The 21206-nt window shown below is 33.6% G+C and overlaps 1 protein-coding gene across 1 annotated transcript in view; it reads right to left on the reverse strand.

The window, feature by feature from the left end:
• The window catches only part of LOC122525708 (protein CEPU-1-like), a 30078-nt gene extending 15661 nt beyond the window's left edge, over positions 1–14417 (reverse strand). The window contains exons 1-3 of the mRNA XM_043648630.1: positions 14400–14417; positions 11944–12151; positions 3398–3556 (exon numbers count right to left, since the gene is read on the reverse strand). Of these exons, the coding sequence (XP_043504565.1) occupies positions 3398–3556; positions 11944–12001 (217 nt within the window). The 5' untranslated portion in view covers positions 12002–12151; positions 14400–14417. The remainder of the gene's footprint in view (positions 1–3397; positions 3557–11943; positions 12152–14399) is intronic.
• Between the last annotated feature and the right edge of the window lie 6789 nt (positions 14418–21206).

Below are 21206 nucleotides of genomic sequence, written 5' to 3' on the forward strand. Positions count from 1 at the left end.
AGGGTCAAGAACAATGATTAGTGATTTTTAGCATGATCTCTGTAAACACGAAAGAAAAATCATGAAAAAGACGCACTAATAATTTAAATTGAATTATTAAATATCCTTTAATCTCGTTGATTTGAAAATTTGGACGAGTTCTTTACGAAATTCGATGCAACGTAAGTTACATAAGTTATTTTAGGGTCAAGAATAACGATTAGTGATTTTTAGCATGATCTCTGTAAACACGAAAGAAAAATCATGAAAAAGACGCACTAATAATTTAAATTGAATTATTAAATATCCTTTAATCTCGTTGATTTGAAAATTTGGACGAGTTCTTTACGAAATTCGATGCAACGTAAGCTACGTAAGTTATTTTAGGGTCAAGAACAATGATTAGTGATTTTTAGCATGATCTCTGTAAACACGAAAGAAAAATCATGAAAAAGACGCACTAATAATTTAAATTGAATTATTTATTATCCTTTAATCTCGTTGATTTGAAAATTTGGACGAGTTCTTTACGAAATTCGATGCAACGTAAGTTACATAAGTTATTTTAGGGTCAAGAATAACGATTAGTGATTTTTAGCATGATCTCTGTAAACACGAAAGGAAAATCATGAAAAAGACGCACTAATAATTTAAATTGAATTATTAAATATCCTTTAATCTCGTTGATTTGAAAATTTGGACGAGTTCTTTACGAAATTCGATGCAACGTAAGTTACATAAGTTATTTTAGGGTCAAGAATAATAATTAGTGATTTTTAGCATGATCTCTGTAAACACGAAAGGAAAATCATGAAAAAGACGCACTAATAATTTAAATTGAATTATTAAATATCCTTTAATCTCGTTGATTTGAAAATTTGGACGAGTTCTTCACGAAATTCGATGCAACGTAAGTTACATAAGTTATTTTAGGGTCAAGAATAACGATTAGTGATTTTTAGCATGATCTCTGTAAACACGAAAGGAAAATCATGAAAAAGACGCACTAATAATTTAAATTGAATTATTAAATATCCTTTAATCTCGTTGATTTGAAAATTTGGACGAGTTCTTCACGAAATTCGATGAGATCTCGACCAGAAAAAGAAAAAGAAAAAGAAGAAAAGGTTAACGACGAGATAAATAACTAAATTTATTTTTTCCTTTCATTATCAATGAGTACAAAGAAATCGTTTCTTCTTCTTCCTCCTCTTCTTCTTATTCTTCTTATTCTTCTTTTTCTCATTTTCCTTTCTCACTTTTATTCTTTCTCCAGCCCCGTCATCCAATTTTCTTCTTTCGGTTCGGAATCGGAACGGGAAAGGGAAATAAAAGAGGTCAGCTGCGAGAAACGCCAGGGAGACGAGGACGACGACGTACACGCGTTCTCGAGAATATTTTATTTTACGGTACTTATCCTTCGATGGAATCAGGATCCGAAGAATAGAAAGAGACTGTTGGAAAGACGAATGAAAATGGGAGGGGAAAAAAAAATATAAGATCGAAAAAAACGTACATAAGTTAGATTCGATAGAAAAGAAAATAGAATCTCGGAGAAATGAGGATAAAGAGATAGAAAGAAACAATAAGTAGACGAAAGTAAGGGAAGAAAAGAGTGAGAGAAGATAACAGGGGGTATGGGGGTGGGGTGGGGACGTCTGGTATGTGTTAGAAAAGAAGAATAAGAAAAAGAAAAGATAGGACAAATGTTTAAACCGATTTCTTAAAACCTAGCGCGGCAAGATAAAAGATTCATTCGGTGAATAAATCACTCGAGGCTTTTGCTCCCTTCCCTCCCCGCCACGATATCTCCACCCCTTTCTTTTTCCTCTCCTCTTTTCGTGCTCGAAACACCTCGTCCTTTTTCGCGAGGTACGTTACGTTTTTCTCGTAGACGGTGTAACACCCAATATTGCAGTTCCTCCTGGTACGGTGTCGTAGCGTACTGTTGAAAATATTTTACGGTCGAGTAGCACGAGGTCCGACACCCCTAGCTATCGTTTTCTTCCCCCTCTCCCCCCTCCTCCCTTCATCCTCCCTTCGTACCCCTTTCCTTGTAACCCGTTCTACGAGTGTCAGGAACACGAAGTACCTCGTGAAAGGCCGAAGGAAAAGGACGCCCAGTTTAAGGGAAGAATTCGTTGAGGAGGGGTGGAATGGGGTGGGGTGGGGGATGCTTTCCCGAAATGGAAGGAAGCGTGAACGACGAAACGAACGACTAGAGAAAAAGAATGAAAACGGAAAAAAGGGGGGGGAGGCCCGAGTTTTATCCTGGTGGATCATACAATACGGATTGTCCTCGGCCCTTTCACGTGCAATTAGTCAGCGTAGGTACTATGGTCTGAACAATCATCTAACAGAAAAAAAAAAGAAAAAAAAAAGAGAGAAAGCAAGAAAGAATCGGAGGACATCTACTGTTGAAAGTTAAAAGGAAAGAGAAATAGAGATAGAAAAAAAATAGAAAAAAAAAAGGAAAGATAGGGAGTTAGTATCACGAGATAGAAGAACGGCAATTAAGAAGGTAAAAGGATCGGATAATAGACCGCTTTGATAAATTAAGAGTTCGAGTACACCCTTCGGAGTCGATCTCACCGACTGATACTCGTCAGATAAAGCACGGACTCGCAAACCCGATCGATTTTCGACACATAATTCAACACATAATTCAACACATAATTCACAACACATTTTGATCGATACATGTACGAGATATACATTCTCATTTGGAAATCCTTTACTATCAACACGATTCACACGCGGTGCACGCGATTCGAGATTACGAAGATAACGAGATGCTCGAGGAAAATGATATCGTATCGTGATAGAACAGATAACAGTGGTGTGTCCTTGTTTCTAGATCTCTCCTCGCCAATGAGATCTAAATCTTCTTCGTGGTAATATTAGATACGTACTTTCCTATACAGAAAATGATTTTACGTACGAGTAATTATTTTAGGAGTCAAGGGTTGAGTCAGATAGAATCACTGTCCTTTATAATGGAAGAAAATAGATTTGACTTTGATAAAAGAATTTATTCAATAAATATATATATATATAGATCCTGTGTTAATTTTCTTGAAGTATCCACTTTAGTGAAAGAAACGGGATTGTAACGAAGTCAGCACTTAACACGATCCTCGCAGATAGCTTTATTAGGAAAATCGAAACGTCGATCGTGACGTTCGATAGGGGAGGTAATTGAAATATATATATATAAATATATATATATAGGGAGAGTATAAAGAGGAAAACGACGATAGCAGGTGGCTGGGAGCAAACGAGCGGAAATATAAAGTGAAGAGGAAAGGGCCAAAGGTAGAAAGAGAAATGTCGATAGGTCAGAGAGGAACGGTAAATTGGGTGGAAGGTGACGGAAGGTGGCGGTCAGAGAGTCCTTTTGCCGAAAATAAATACCTACCCTCGTGCCAGTTAGGGAGGGTGATCGTGCCCCCTGCCTCCCTACGCCAGGAGACCGTTGGCTTCGGTGTTCCTGTCGCCTCGCACCGCAGCGTCACGTTGCTACCCTCCCTCACTTCCATGTCCGTACTGGTGGGATAGTCCAGGATATCCGGAGGTACTGAAACAATGACCACATTGCGAAAAGGGAAACATCATCCCCTTGCTTGCTTGCTTGCTTGCTTTTGCCCTCCTACGAACGAACGAACACGAACACGAACGGCCTTCGTTCGAATAGATGGTTATCTCGATACTACCCGATCACTATTACCACCCTCTTCCTCACCCTCACCCTCATCCTCATCCTCCTCATCCTCCTCTTCACCCTCTTCCTCTTCCTCTTCTCCATCCTCTCTCGCAACGTTTACGTACACAATTCTATTGGGAAGAGTAGCTTCCAGAGGAAGGGGTAGTTCACCCTGGTATCATCCACGAATACTCTCCCTTACCCTCCTGTCCCGTTCACGAACGATCTGATCGTAAAATCTCGAATCGTCGGTCTGATCTCAAATTTCCCTCTTTTTATCGAAAAATTGCGACCCACGCTTACGCCACTTTTACGTTACGTTCTTTTCTTTTCTTTTTGTTTGTTTTATTTTATTTTATTTTTTATTCTTTCGTTTGTCGTCAATTCTTTTATCCTTTTTTTTTTTGGCCAGCTAAGTATAACAAGTATTACAAATAAATCGAATTAACTTTGGCACGAGTTTACTATCGGATTTATCTCCGCTAATTTTAGGATAACCATCTCAGCACCTTATTTCGTCTCGTTTTATATTTTCTATCCTAATTTTGTTTTGGAAATTTCAGTGGAAAGAACACGGAAATAGGGTCGAAGATTCGATTATAAGAAGCCGAGTTAATCGAATTAAGTTTGTTAAAGTATTTTAGATTATCTCGGAAATGTTTAATTATAAAGCTCGTGAAATTTCCTATACACGATAGTGAGAGAGAGAGAGAGAGAGAGAGAGAGAATGAGAAAGAAAGATTTGCGAGAAAGAGAAGAAAAGTATATTATTATTTTGTCAATCACGAACAAAGCTAGCTAGCTAGCTAGCTAGATACCAAATAACGATATGTGAATATAAAAGGGTGGTGAAAGTAGGGTTATACCCAGATGTGTCTATGTGAAAAAGAGACAAAGAGATAGAGAAAAAGAGATGAATCGAGTATGGTGCTCGTATTCCGCTAGTTTGTCGATCGTCGAGTATTCTTTTGAAGTAGATTTGCGAATGAAACGTGCCGTTGCATTTCAAAACAGCCCGAAATATTCGCGCTTCGATGTAGCTTGTGTGCCCGAAGGGGCACACGAGTGTGTTGTATCCTTTGTGAAGCAATGCAATGGACGATTGATTTCTAAAATCGGAAATCATTGCCACTTTTCAATGAACTTTTCAAATTGAATGGTGGGTACCTATGTTTACCGATTAAAAAAATATAATCTTTCGTTTATAAACTTTTATATATATTTATATATTTCAATTCGTTTCGGAATTTTATAATAAATTAACCAAATGATTTCCATTTATAGAAATCCGAGACCACTGCACATTCTAATTTTTTTTTTATTTAATTCACGTTATTGTTTAAAGTTTGTTTCTACGTATGTGTGTGTGTGTGTGTGTGTGAGGAAGGTTGTACTTTTAACATAGATTCTAACATATGTAAACTTTCGTTTCAATAACATTTTAGTTGATCTTCTTTCACGTCGTGGTCACGTACCTTGCAATGGATGCAGGATGCATCTCTCTTACAAGTTTTGGTAAGCTTCGAGAATAAGATCGTAAGAGAGTTCTCTTTCAGAGGAAAGAGAAGTTCGTAAAGTGACTTGATATTGGAAATAATACAAAATTCGAATGCTCGAGTCTCGAGTTATATTATCTATAACATCATTACTAGGATAATATTATCTTGATAGACGTTTACTTCCCGGAGACTAGAAAACTTTCTTCTACGTGGATCAAAATGAAAATTTTACCGTTTACCATACATTGAACAACTTTCTAACCAATTATCCCTTGGAAAATGATGTTAACTAAATTCTTCGATAAACTTCAATAATTCGTCATAATTATTCATTGCCATTAACAATTTCAATATTTAAACACGGCACACGTGTACGAAGGATGGATTGGACTTTTTAAATATTAATATTTATCTTTGTAAATTATTGGATGAATGAAAGATATTTTGAAAATAAAAAAACAGTTAATTTATAATTAATAAGCGAACAAAGTATAACTTAAGTAATTAATTTATTTATTACTTTATAATAATTATAGTATCATTTAAATGAAATTCAATACTCCTATCTATTTGTTAACAAATTTAAACACATGCAGTAATAATTCGTTTAGAAATCAGAACATTTTGATAAAATAAACGAATAGTTATGTACGTGAATTAAGATGAATGAAAGATCTCATTTTGAAGATAGTAAAGCAGTCAATTAATTTACAATTAATAAAAGAACAAATTAGTCACCGTATCACTTAAGTAATTAATTTATTTATTACTTTATGATAATTATAGTATCATTTAAATGAAATTCAATACTTCTATCTATTTGTTAACAAATTTAAACACGTGCAGTAATAATTCGTTTAAAAATTAGAAAATTTTGATAAAATAAACGACATAAAACCGAGCAATTATCTATGTGAATTTTGGAAATAAAATAACAGTTAATTAATTTACAATTAATAAATGAACAAACTAGTCCGTATCGTATCACTTAAATAATTAATTTATTATTAGTATCATTTAAATGAAATTCCAAACACCTATCTATTTGTTAACAAATTTAAACACATGCAGTAATAATCATTCGTTTAAAAATCAGAACATTTTGATAAAATAAACGACATAATAAAACGAGCATTTATCTATGTGAATTTTGAAAATAAAATAGCAGTTAATTAAGTTACATTTAATAAAAGAACAAACTAGTCACCGTTTTACTTAAATAATTAATTCATTTATTACTTTATAATAATTATAGTATCATTTAAATGAAATTCAATACTCCTATTTATTTGTTAACAAATTTAAACACGTGCAGTAATAATCATTCGTTTAGAAATCAGAAAATTTTGATAAAATAAACAAATATTTATGTACGTGAATTAGGATGAATAAAAGATCTCATTTTGAAGATAAAAAAGCAGTCAATTAATTTACAATTAATAAAAGAACAAACTAGTCACCGTATAACTTAAGTAATTAATTTATTTATTAATTTATAATAATTATAGTATCATTTAAATGAAATTCAATACTCCTATCTATTTGTTAACATATTTAAATACATGCAGTAATAATCATTTGTTTAGAAATCAGAACATTTTGATAAAATAAACGAATATTTATGTACGTGAATTAGGATGAATGAAAGATCTTATTTTGAAGATAAAAAACCAGATAATTAATTTACAATTAATAAATGAACAAACTAGTCACCGTATAACTTAAGTATTTAATTTATTTATTACTTTATAATAATTATAGTATCATTTAAATGAAATTCAATACTCCTATCTATTTGTTAACAAATTTAAATACATACAATAATAATCATTCGTTTAAAAATCAGAAAATTTTGATAAAATAAACGAATATTTATGTACGTGAATTAGGATGAATGAAAGATCTCATTTTGAAGATAAAAAACCAGATAATTAATTTACAATTAATAGAAGAACAAACTAGTCACCGTATAACTTAAGTAATTAATTTATTTATTACTTTATAATTATAGTATCATTTAAATGAAATTCAATACTCCTATCTATTTGTTAACAAATTTAAACACATACAATAATAATCATTCGTTTAAAAATCAAAACATTTTGATAAAACGAACGACGAGACAAAAAACTTCCTACATGGTAAACGGTAACTAAATCACCGTTCTTCGAAACGAAAAACTCATTCTTCTGAAACAACATCAACGACAATAAACAACAAGGACAAAGAATACGGCGTAAGGAATTCCGTTATCGAGTTGCTTTTCACTCGGAAGAAATGCAGCCGAATATGGCTAGTAGACATGCAGTCTGGTAACCGAGAGTATGAACAGGAGAAAAGGAAAAGAAAATGGAAAGAAAAGGGAAAGAAAAGAGGAAGAAAACATGGTATAATGTAGAGGACGAAGAAGAATAAAAAGAAAAGAAAAGAAAAAAGAATAAAAAGAATAAAAAGAAGACTAGGGGCTACTACTACGTACGGTTTTCAACGGTTCTCTCAGTGAGCAACTTCTCCCCCGTCACGAAGGAGGCTACCCTTTTCTGAATAGCAGCTTCTCGGTTCTGTCCCCCTCCCCCCATTCCATCCCTTCACCATACTCTCATACTTTCTCTCTTACTTCTCTTCCATCTCCTCCTCCTCCTCCTCCTCTTCCTCGAAGAACGGAACATCGTGAGCTGAGTCCTCCCTCTGAGTTACGGAAGACGTGTTCGGAAGGCAAATAGCTTCTCGTCGTAGTAGACGAAAAGAAGAAGAAGAAGAAGAAGAGGAGGAGGAGGAGGAGGAGTGGACTCGAACGAAGCTTTTCCTCGCGGTAACGGACCCGTGTTACCCCTTAAGCGTTGACAAAAGCGAGAAAAAGTGTCATACGCAAAAGAGAGAAAGAGAAAGAAACACAGAGTGTGTGTCTCACTCTGTGTGTGTATGAGAGAGAGAGAGAGAGAGAAGAGAACAGTATCTTTTTTCAAAGAGTTTACTCAAAAACGTTGGGGGCTCTTCGGCTACCAAAGGAAAAAGCGGTTCGTTTTATCCATCGATGGACTGACGACTGTGCATCGATGGAAACTGTCCATTGATAGACCGTATACGAAATATTCGCGAATATCTCAAATATCGCCGAGATATTACTCGACTGGCAATCCATTCTGGCCTTTGCGAACGAACCACGTCGTGTGCAAACCGGCTGCAACCAAAAAAAAATGAAAAAAGGGACGACAGAGAGAGAGAGAGAGAAGAAAATAGAAGAGAAATGAAAAAAAATAAAAGAACACCCCGACGTATCCGCAGATAGTATATTTATTGATACGGAAAAACAATTGCTATGGATTTATTATTTCGTATATATGGGGGTGGGGGCGTCTCGCGAATCCAAACACTCCAACTTCACCTCCAAACTTCTCCCCCTCCATTAGCTACCCCCTTCGTACTCCTTGTGTCCTATCTTTTATGTGCATATCTTTTCTTTTTTTATTTTTTATTTTTTATATTTTTCTCCGAATTGTTTTCTTGTTTGCTTGCTAGTCGATGGTTTTACGATAAACGAAAATTATCTAACTGCCCTTTGGTTTTGTTATCGTCAGATAACAGGACCAACCCCCCCGACAACGTTTCTTCTACTCTGTTTTTTTCAAATAAGAAGATGAAGACAAATCGGCCCCCTTTTTTGTTGTACCTTTTATTCTTTTTTTTATTTTTTGTATTTTTGATAATCGATCAGGCAAGAAGAATTACGTTTGGTTAAGAAGAAAGACACACTCGATTCTTTTAAATGCTTCTTGGGAATGATTGACCGAGAATTTCTTGGATAACGTTCCCGACGTTTCCCTTCTTTCTTTCTTTCTTTTTTCTTCTTTTTTCTTTTCTTCTCTTCTTTGTAATAGAAGAAGGAAGATCATTCGAATGCTCGAAGATAAATCTTAGAGTGGTTAAACTGGTAAGAGTGATGCTTTATCAACGTGACTCTAAATGCGGGATGGATCGATTTGATCGAGTTGTAAGAAAGAGAGAAAAAGAAATAAAGAAAGAAAGAGAGAGAGAAAGAAAGAGAAAGAGAGAAATAGAACTCAAAATAGGTGACTTCGTGCGAACGACAAGGTACTCGACTAATTGTAAGTAATAGTACAGTACGATAAAGGAGAAAATTTAATGGCTGTTGTTACGAGATAAGCACGAGCTTTTACGATTATACACGCTGCTCGGCACCACCTTTCTTTCTTCACCGATACATCCAACGTATATATTAAAAAGTAACTAAATTGAAAAACGTGTATATTAAAATGTAACTAAATTGAAAAACGTGTATATTAAAAAGTAACTAAATTGAAAAAACGTATTAGTTGTAATGTAATTTTTTATTCTACAAATTTGTCTTTATAAACGAAAAATTGTTTAAACGATACTCAACTTTCTTTCTCTCTCTTTCTCTCTCTGTAGAATCAAAATGTATGGGAGTGAAATTATGAGAAACACAAATGTAGAGTAGAAAAAATTTGTAAAGATTTTTCTTTCCCCTCCAAAAAAAAAAAAAGAAAAAAGAAAAGGAAAAATGAAATTCTACGAAATCTTAAAATTTCTTTTTTAGTTTCTCCGTTGACCTAGAATGTAGGAGGTAGTCTCGTTCGTTAAGAAAGTACGAATTAAAAATGAAAGACGGAGTCGACGAGATTTTCAAAGTTTGAGCACTCCGCCACGCGTCGCGATTTCGTGAGAACTCTGCTAACTCTCTCTCTCTCTCTCTCTCTTCTCTCTCTCTCTCTCTGTTCTGAACTTACAGAAACTATATTACTTGATGCGAGTAGAAATAAAAATATAAAATGGAAGATAGAAAAAAATCTCTTGGTACAAATCATCGATTAATTAAAAATAATTCCAAATGTTTTATATAAATTATTCCTAAGAAAACCAGTATAATAATAATAAAATATCAATGATAAATTTATCTCAATTTATAATCAATTTATAATATAAAATAATTATTAAATTTTCATTGATGACTAAATAAAAACAAAACAAAAAAAAACTGGTGTGTGTACTTATGTACGCACGTAAGAAGTTATACTTCTTTGCCGTATCAAAACGAACATAACCTCATTAACCTCAAAAATAACTTCAAAAAAAACTTTAAAGAAAAAAAATAACTTCAAAAAAAAATAATAATTATTATATATATATATATAAGAAAGAATAAAAAAAAGAAAAGAAAATATCAAAATATAGATATCAGTCCACACTAAATATAAGAAAGATATCGAATTACTTCACGCGTCAACAGCCATGATGGCGCTGTGATAGCATTGGTTCCCGCTTCGATCATTTAAGTCAAGCAGCGCTGAGTACGATTAGTATTTGGATGGGTGACCCGCTTGAGAAAAAAAGGGGGGAAGAAGAAGAGAAGACAACTTCATGCCGTATACTTGAAATCGTCAATACCGACAAACTTCATGGTGTCGTTTTTCCAGACGCTCGGAACAAAATTACTCCCCATTACATTTCCCCAACGCGCCAAAAGAATTATAACTTCAATAATACAACGAAATATTACATAAAACTACGAATACAAATAATTCGATATGAAATAAGAATTATCTTAAATAACACATTGTAAAAAGGGATGATAATAAAATGTAAGGTAAGAAGAAGATGAGAAGAAAAAAAGAAATAAATGGTAAACGATGGGGGGCTGGGGTGGGGGGAGGGTGTTCTCGTTTAAAACGGTCATCGAACACTCGAACGAGGATCTCCTCTTGAAACTGGAAAGGGGTTGGTTATTAAGTCTGTTAGTAAAAGAGTGATAGAGATAGGAATGGGGGGGGAGGAGAAGGAGAAGGAGGAGGAGGAGGAGAAGAGGAATGGAGTCGTCGAGAAGGTGTTTAATGGCCCACTAAGAGTACAATCGACCGTCGAAGAAGGTTTTGGCGCGAGCCACACACTTTACATACATTTGCATTCCATCGTCACGTATCCGGTGAGACAGGTACTGAAGTAACAACGGTGCCGATTTTGCGGATACGTGTCTTTATCTTTGCTAGCCACTCGAAGATCTTTGTTCTGGAAAGTTTCGACGGTACTCATAGAGGAAGTTTGTCCTTCGTTTTCGTCGAAAGCTTTCTCGAGTGGAAAGGAAAAAGGAAAAGGAAATAAAATAAGAAAGTTAAAAGAAATGGAAAGTAATCGGAACGAAAATTTCTTCTCTGACTAGAACGGTAGGGGGAGGAGGAGGAGGATGGGGTGGGGAAGGGGTAGATGCAAATATTCCCCGTTAAATATTGCATCCGTGTCTCAACGAACGAAGATCACGGATTTTCAAAGTTACGTAGAAGGATGCACCGTTAAGGTATGGGGGATCGTATTCAGTGAAGTTTGACAAGTTCCTCGGCTCGGCAACGATGAAGAAGGGTCGCCGCAGCAACTGCTAAGAAAGTTTCGAAGGAAGGATCGGTTGATGTATGGCTATGTGGAAGAAGGATGTTCTCTGACACGTGTAACACAGGACAACCGTTGAACAGATCCCTGCTACGAATAAAAGCATCAACAAAAAACCTCAAATATCATTTTGATTCCTTTAATTTCATCTTATCTCTTTCTCTTCCTCAATCCTTCGTTAAAATTAATACGTACGTGTAGTTTTGTTGTTAGAAACCAAACTTTTTATAACGATACCCATTGTTCAATATTGAAATTGTTTGATACTTCATCTAGCTCAGTGTTTTTTGTTTTGTTTAGTTTGATTTGTAAATTAGTTAGAATTAAACGTTCGGATTTTACCAACTATTTCGAGGAATCCTGTGATGCTGGACATCGGATCGGTATTAACCTGGCACATGTACCAACCCCGGTCAGTTTCTTTAGCTTCTCTGATGTGAAGGGACCACGTACGATGTCCACTGTGGGTAACTCCGATTCGATGGTTCTTAGTGATAACGTGAGTCGCTATCGTCAGTATTGTCTGCGTGTCCACTCTAAGCCACGCCACCTATGAAACGTTAAGATAAGAAATAGTAGTAGTAGTAGTAGTAGGTGTTAGTAAAATTAATGCATTTTTTATCGAGTTAAACATCTAGCCGACAGCTTAACGTCTATTACAAGGGAACTTGAGTCTAATTTATTACAAGGTTTTATGTAAAACCGTAATGCTGTCTAAAATGTCAATCGATTCTAAGAATAACTATGATCTATAAATACTATTGCATGTTTTATTTTTTCTTCATCTTTTCTATGATATTATTCTATCAATAATCGAAGTTTCTTATTTGAAGTTTCGAGCAATGAAAGAAAGAAGAGAAACCAAGCTTTCGTTTCACTTCGTGACGTTCTATTCAATTTCCTACCCCCCCCCACTCCCCCCCTCACCCCTCACACCCGCCCTTTTCTTTACTCTTCTCTCGCGGGAGTTATTAATTAATATTATTTCATTGTAAAAACGTATTTACTTTGATAAGGTTAAATTTATTTTATGAGAAATATGATTAAGCGGGTGATATTTTCTACGAGAAATAAATTTCCGATTGCTTTCGATCTTTTTATTAATTGTTTTCCTTTTCTTTTTTTTTAGTATGCCTCGTATGATTGAATTAAATTAAATGGAATATATCGTGATAGATATTCGCGAATAAAAAGTATTTCAACGTGTTCGTGTGAGTTTTCACACGTAAATATCGATCTAAGTGACCAAGTAATCTATTCAATAATCGAATATTCTGTCGAATCATTCTTTATTTCTCTTGAATAAAATATAATTATATCGAATTATTTTTTTCAATTGATATAAATAATTCTAAAGTATATATATATAGATGTGAATATTATATGTAGACAAGTGTTACGCGAATTCTTCCAATCATCGGATTTATAAAATTCGATAATCACACGTCGTTGACATTTCAGAGGAGAATAATAGCTCGAACGTTTTGAAATAATGAAGAATTCTTTGAAATAATTTCTAGCAGGACGGAAAATGACACGAGATAACATTGATGAATTTCCGATCTAATTATTAATTACAGAATGCAATAAAATAAGCGTGTGAAACCACCGCGAATATTTCATAACGTTATAATCGATGATTTAAAATATAATATAATTGTTTCTCCCCCATATATATAATTCAATCCATTTGAATTAATTCTAATAATTCCGTAATGTATTTAATTTATTATCGGGTGTTCCAAATCGGACCTTTTTCAAAGTTCTCATTTTCTTTTTTTTTTTTTTTCTTTTTCTTTTTCCATTAAATATATTTATATTTATAGAAATAATATATAAAATAACGACGACGAGTGCAGCAACGGAAAACGATGGGATAAAACATCAAGTTTTTTCTCATCGATTGAGAGAAAAAGAAGAGGAAGAAGAAGAAGAAGAAAAATAATAAAAAGAAACAACTTTTATGCTTATCTTCAATTATTTTAACAACGAAAAGAAAATAGTTTCTTTTTTTTCTTTTCACAAACTTCTCTGCTTTCGCATTCGATACTCTCTGTAATGTTTATATTTGCTTTACAACCGATCGATTTACATTTCTATACGTTTTATCCACTTTTTTTATCGGTCGTATTGCGACAAAGATGCATCATCGCTTATCAAAATTTACGAACAATGATTTCGAAGTTACGACTAGTGAAATAAAAGATGTCAAAATGATATTGCAATTCTAATTCTAATCTTAACAACAAATCTGTAGTAATAAAATAATATTAAAATGAGGAAAAGAAAAAACATTATTAAAAATACGTTATTTCTTTTTTTTTCTTTGCCACTTATTTCAACGTAGAAAATTATTCACCGAATTGGTTGCACAACTCGCAATTGAGCTATCCACCACCACCAGTTATATTATTCTAATTCTAATCTTAACAACAAATCTGTATTAATAAAATAATATTAAAATGAGAAAAAGAAAAAAACATTATTAAAAATACGTTATTTTTTTTTTTCTTTGCCACTTATTTCAACGTAGAAAATTAATTCACCGAATTGGTTGCACAACTCTCAATTGAGATATTCACCACCACCATTTATATTATATAAAGTTTTCAAATGTGAAATCCATATAAACGTAGAGAACAATAATAACATTTCATGATAAATGAATCGTTTTAATATGATTTTCAGATCCTATACGAATGTTATTGATAATAATTATAATATGTATAACAATAAACAAAAAAGAAAAGAAATAAAAAATACGATAACGGAAAGGAACAATGAAGCGAGGAACCAACTCGAATATGTTTTACGATCCGATGGATAACAGTTGTCTCGACCTACATGCGCGCGAGCAGGTTCACGCGTTTCAGAATTTCTCGCGAAACTCTTTCTCGAAAATTTACTAAAGGATATGGCAGTTCAGAAGAAGAAGGAAGAAGAAGAAAGAAGAAAGAAGAAGAAAGAAGAAGAAAAACAAGAGGAAGAGAGAAAGGGTTTCGTGATAGTGTTGCATAGGGGAATGGGGGTAGTGGTGGTGGGGGTGAGGGGGAGTGAAGGGGTGGTATATACGAAGATGATAGAGATAAAGAAATAAAGAATGAAGACACCTGGCTGGCTCGGCATATCTGAAAAGCGAATCCCTCGCTTTAGACCGTTATTCACTGTTCATCGTTTTCAAACGTCCATCCGAGTTATGCCAGTAATGTGTTTGAAAAACAACAACGGGAATGCGAACGTCATCCTCGTCGTAACTCAAACATCATCGTAGTAGTCCCTTGTGTTTATTGTCACGATTTTAGACCAAGAACTCGAAAGGCGTCGAACGAGTAAAAACATATTTTCTTAAGAGCTTCACGTATTAGACACCAGCTTGTATCAAGCTTTCTTCCTACTTCCTTATTTTTCATTCTTTCTTTCTTTCTTTCTTTTGCGCATGCGCTTCTCACACTCTCTCTCTTTTTATTTCTTTCTTAGCGTTTTAAAAAAAAGGGGGCGTAGAGGAAGGGTGGGGGGTGGGGGTTAGGGTAAAGTAAAATCTCCACAGAATTCACGTACTTTTGCGGTGTGATTTACAAATGGCCGTCGTCAGAGCTTTTCTTTTTCACACACGCTCTTTCCATCCCCCTCCCTCCCCTCTCCTCCTATACTTCGTGGTAACGATGAGGAAGAGAAGTTTTGTGCTCATCGACGACAACTCTCTTTGTCTCTTTTTCTTTTTCTTTTCTTTTTTCTGTACGCTTTCGTACACGCGTATATGCCTTGTATATTCCCGAGGCATTGTATCCACGTGGTCGACACGCTAGACTATAGTTATCAAACTACGTCAACGCGTTCTCTTCGTCACGAGTCGAAAGAAGAAAGCTGGCTCCTCCTCCTTTTTCGTCAAAAACTGCAATACACTCGTCGTCTCTACGTCTTCCTTTTCTATTTCTCTTATTTCTCTTTGACTTTTTTCCTTCCTTCCTTCCTTCCTTTCTCTTCCTTCCTTTCTTCATAGACGTCGCTTTAAAACGCGTTCTCAACGAACGACCACCGCAACTTCCACCCACTACACCCCCCCTTTCTTTTTTTTCATTTTTGTCCACCTATAAACGTAGTATACGCAAGTATATGCAAGTGTATGTAAGTGAGTGTTCTCAAAAAAACACAGAGAAAGAGAGAGAGAGTGAGAGAGGAATAAAGAAGAAAAGATGTAGAAAGAATAAGAAAAGGAGAGACATTTTTACGTTTTCCAGTAGAGAAATAGAGGCAGTGGGTGCATAGGAAGGCAGTACGATGGAAAAGAAAGCTCGAAAGAAAGTACCGAGAGTGTGAGGTGAGAAGACGAAACGAAGGGAAGTTAAGGGAGTAGGAAAAGAGAAAGACTATGGTAGTTGTGTAGTAGTGTTTTGTAGTTGTAGTTGTAAGGGAGACGATGGTGAGTTGTAAATTGTGTGGGCAAGACGCGAATGTAAAAGCAAAAGCTCTCGTTGCTGATACTGTGCTAGTATTCTTCTTATACAACACTATCATACTTATATATGTATATGTGTGTATGTATGTGTAGTTGTAGATATATTTAGATATATGTGTGTATGTGTGTGTGTGTGTCTTCTTTTATGTATGTATATGTATTACGCATTAGGGTGTAAGAAGGAATAGAAACTCGGGAAGGCCCTTCCTTTGTGGATGCTACGCGAACGCTATGAATTGCCATCGGAGTAATTATTTAAGTCGTCCGTATACAGGGAAATGGTAGTACTCCTTCACGCAACTCTACCACACACGTATTTCGATTTACGAGTGATTCGAGAAACCACGTCATTGTTGTCGAGACATCTTTTCATTTGCAGATCCCGAATTTCGTCTATTATGGTTTTGATATATGAAATATTTTTCCTTTTTTTAATCTTATACATCGATGATTATTAAAACGTAATTATTATATTAATATATTCGTGAATTTGTTAGCTAATCATTTTTATTTTCCCCTCACGTAAATATTTTTAAAAAATTTAATAATATAATAATAAATATTTTTAAATATAATTATATAAAATAATAAAATTTAATATATTAGAATTAATGAATGAAACACTTTTCTTTTTTAATCTTATACGTTGATGATTATTAAAACGTAATTATTATATTATTATAATATTCATGAAATTGTTAGCTAATAATTTTTATTTTCCCCTCACGAAAATATTTTTACAAATTTAATAATAATAATAATAATAAATATAATTTTAAATATAATTATAATAAATAAAATAATAAATTTAATAATATTAGAATTAATGAATGAAACATTTTTTCTTTTTTAATCTTATACATCGATGATTATTAAAACGTAATTATTATATTATTATAATATTCATGAAATTGTTAGCTAATAATTTTTATTTTCCCCTCACGAAAATATTTTTACAAATTTAATAATAATAATAAATAAATAAATTTTAAATATAATTAGTAAATAAATAATAATTTAATAATATAGAATTAATGAATGAAACATTTTTTCTTTTTTAATCTTATACATCGATGATATATTAAAACATAATTATTATATTAAATATTCGTGAAATTGTTAGCTAATAATTTTTTTTACCCTCACGAAAATATTTTTACAATTTAATAATAATAATAATAAATTTAATTTAAATATAATTATAATAAAAAAAATAATTTAATAATATTAGAATTAATAAATGAAACATTTTTCTCTTTTTTAATCTTATACATTGATGATTATTAAACATAATTATTATTATAATATTCGTGAATTTGTTAGCTAATAATTTTTATTTTACCCTCACGAAAATATTTTTACAAATTTAATATAATAATAATAAAAATATAATTTTAAATATAATTATATAATAATAATAAATTTAATAATAATAGAATTAATGAATGAAACATTTTTCTCTTTTTAATCTTATACATCGATGATTATTAAAACATAATTATTATATTATAATATTCGTGAAATTGTTAGCTAATAATTTTTATTTTCCCCCCAAGAAAATTTTTTTTAAATGATATACCTTAGAATAATTTTTTAAAAGTAAATATTAAATTGTAAAATATTTTCGATAACGTTCTGTCGATTCAATCTATTATTTTAAACGTAGATTTTTAAATGATATATTTTAGAATAATTGTTCAAAAACAAGTATTAAGTTGTAAAATATTTTCGTTAAATTTTCTTCGATATCGTGTTCTATCATTTATATATATTATTAATATAATTATTATAATATTATATAATTATTATAATATTAATAATTATATTTATATAGTTATTTATAATTTTCTAAACGGAGATAAAACGAGGGAAAATTATTTCGTTCAAATATATTCGCCCAAAGTAAAAATATATATATATATAAGTTTGTAGTTATGTAATTATACGTTTAGTTTTGTACGTGCAGTTAGGAAAATTAGTTCGCAAACGTTAAAGAAAGATTTATAGAAATTCGTATTGTTTCTAAACCAGATTGTAAGTTAACCGTAGTTTCTTTCGAAACGTGTAAGATACATGTTACGGAGATAGGAAAAAGTTTGGGTCGGATAGTTTTCTGTTTGATTTCAACGAACTACCCTCTCGAAACCTCGCGAATATTTGCCGGTCTCGGACCGGTGTGGTGAAAAATGACTCGCAAAACTTCAACCCTCTGGCTTGAATACCGTCTCGTGGCTTCGCGATAGTCTCGCCTACTCTCTCACCCTTCTTTTTTCTCCCCCTCCCTCCCCCACTCCCCCCATCACCCGTTCGCTAACTCCCCTCTCTCTTTCTCTTTTTTTTCCCCTTTTTTTTCTTTCTTTCTTTCTTTCTTTCTTTATTTCACCCTATCTAGTTCGCGTGCACTGTAATTATCTTCGAGACTAATCAGCGGGAAAACGCGAACGCACTTGGAACCAACCCCCGCTGGTCAGATCGGGAACTGAATTGTAAGTAATTGTTGATAGTTCGAAAACTACCGAGACACTGATCGATGTTCTCCCCTTTATTCGAGTCTTGCCAAAGAAACACTATTGTGGAACCTAATTTTGAAAATTCCTATTCCGTTAGATCGATGAAGATTTATACGTAAAATATATTGATGATACAAATTCGATTGTAATATATTGATAGGATTGATGGAAAATTATTTCGGAGATATTTATATATCATATCTCTTATACGAGAGATGTTTTATTACATTTTCTATGTATCAATTCTCGAATGTAATATTCTGTAAATCACGAAAATATTCATACGTTATTTAATATTGCACATACTATTTTATAGATTGATTTGAAATAACTCTGACTTATTTGAATAGACGTTAGAAATGAAATTTACTCCTATTATATATTTATATGATATGAAATATATTTGTGATAAAATCAAAACATATATATGTATATATGTGATTGTATTATAAATAAAAAAAAAAAAAAAACTGGTACTTATGTACGCACGTAAGAAGTTATACTTCTTTGCCGTACCAAAACGAACATAACCTCAATAACCTCAAAAAAAACTTAACAAAAAAAAATTTATTATTATTATTATTAATTTAAATTTATTATCGATATATTATATATATTAGAAAGAATAATAAAATATCATAATATATATATATCAGTCCACACTAAATATAAGAAATATATATAGAATTACTTCACGCGTCAACGGCCATGGCGCTGCGATAGCATTGGTTCCCGCTCGATCATTTAAGTCAAGCAGCGCTGAGTACGATTAGTACTTGGATGGGTGACCCGCTTGAGAAAAAAGGGGGGGAAGAAGAAAGAGAAGACAACTTCATGTCGTATACTTGAAATCGCTTTGCCGCGCGTCGTAAATACTGACAAACTTCATCGTGTCGTTTTTACAGACGCTCGAAACAAAATCACTTCCATCACATTTTCCCAAACGCGCCAAAAGAAGTATAACTTCAAAAATACAAGATAAGTATATTTATGATAAACGATTCGATGCATTTATAAATAAAAATCTTTATTCGAATGTTTTAAACGTATTTAAATCCTATAGCTATCATGAAAATTATCTATAAGTATAAATAAATAATCTGATTTCTCCTAATTATTATCCTTTTCAAAGAAATTCGATAAAAATGTTCGAACGAAAGCATATAGCATATTGGTAAAAATGAAAACAATACCGTTAAAAAGCAAACAAGCGAAAATATAGTTAGAAATATTTTCCGTTAACTAAATAAACGTAGGAAATGAATAGGAATTGGGATTGGGAACAGATGTTGGGGAGGGGGGATGGGGGTGGTATAGCTAACAATTACAGAGGTTAGTATTCGAACAGTAATGATATTTTCGTTGAATTCAGCGTACATAAATGAATGGTGAACTGGTCAGACGCGTGCAGATTTACCAATGACACCAATTTCATCGCTTTGCTGCTTCTAATTAACCATCGAACGAAATTGATGGTATCGATTCGGGGAAAGCATAGGTTTCGATATTACGAGAAATATGATATCATTGTTTTTAGGATACTTCAGGTAACTCCGTTTAGAAATTTAAAAACATTTCGAGATAAAAAAAGATAAAGAAAAAAAAAGGTTCTCGTTAATTAATCATCGTGAGATGTGCCTTTTCATTAGGTAAAAGCTAATCAGCCATCGCCAAAGGAAGTTCCTGTTTACGAGTGCTTATTCCGTTGACCCTAACAAAGGTAATGATGACGTCTAGAATGAGTAGGAACTGAGGGGTAAGAGGGAGAGGGTAGAACGGGAGGGAGTCTCGTAGGTTCGTCTCCATTCAAGCCGTTCAGAACGGTCTATCTTACGTCAGGTCGAAGGCCAGGTTACAGGTTAATTCAGTGCGTTATCAGAGGACAGACCGAGATAAGCACCTGTCTGCAACGTCGAAGTTTGCCACAGAGTAGGAAATAGAGGACGAGTTCGACGCAAGTGGTACAGAGAGAGAGATAATTAGCCCCGTTGGTGCAATCCGCATAATTATTGTCCACGGTAGTCCTCCTCCCGTCCCTCCCACTCTCCATTTCTCTGTCTCTCTCATTATTTTCCCGTATTTCAACTCGTATTACTCGACGACTCGATGATCCCTTTCCCATTGCCCCCCCTTTTCCAGCAACCCTTCTCGTTTCCCTCCCCCATGCTGTTGCTTTCAACCCTCCCCCTCCCTACTCCCTCCCTCCCTTTTGGTCTAACGTTTTACAACCACCGGCAAACGTTCCAGCCGTCGGCAAAACAACATACGATCGCATGAACGAATCGAACAACACCCAATTGAACGGACTTTACCAAAACCAAGAGTAGAACTCGGTTAATTGTAATCGCTACTGGCGAGCAGCCACACAGTCGAGCTAATTACAAAGGTAATCATCGTAACGAATGCCATGTATAATCCTCTCCTGGTAATTTGTCTTTCGCGTGGCCGTGCAGATGTATAACCTATACCCATCGAGTATGTTAATCGACGTTCTAATAGCCGTTTATAAACATTTAAGCGTGTAAACAGACGGCGATTTAATTGCGAACCTGCTGCGAACAACAAACTAGTCTTCTACCATTTTCTCATGAAGAATGAGAGAGAAAGAGATATATATATATGTATACACAGGTATATCG

This window comes from Polistes fuscatus, unplaced genomic scaffold (genome assembly GCF_010416935.1).
Source record: "Polistes fuscatus isolate 324 unplaced genomic scaffold, CU_Pfus_HIC Scaffold9, whole genome shotgun sequence".
Taxonomy (NCBI): Eukaryota; Metazoa; Arthropoda; class Insecta; order Hymenoptera; family Vespidae; genus Polistes; species Polistes fuscatus.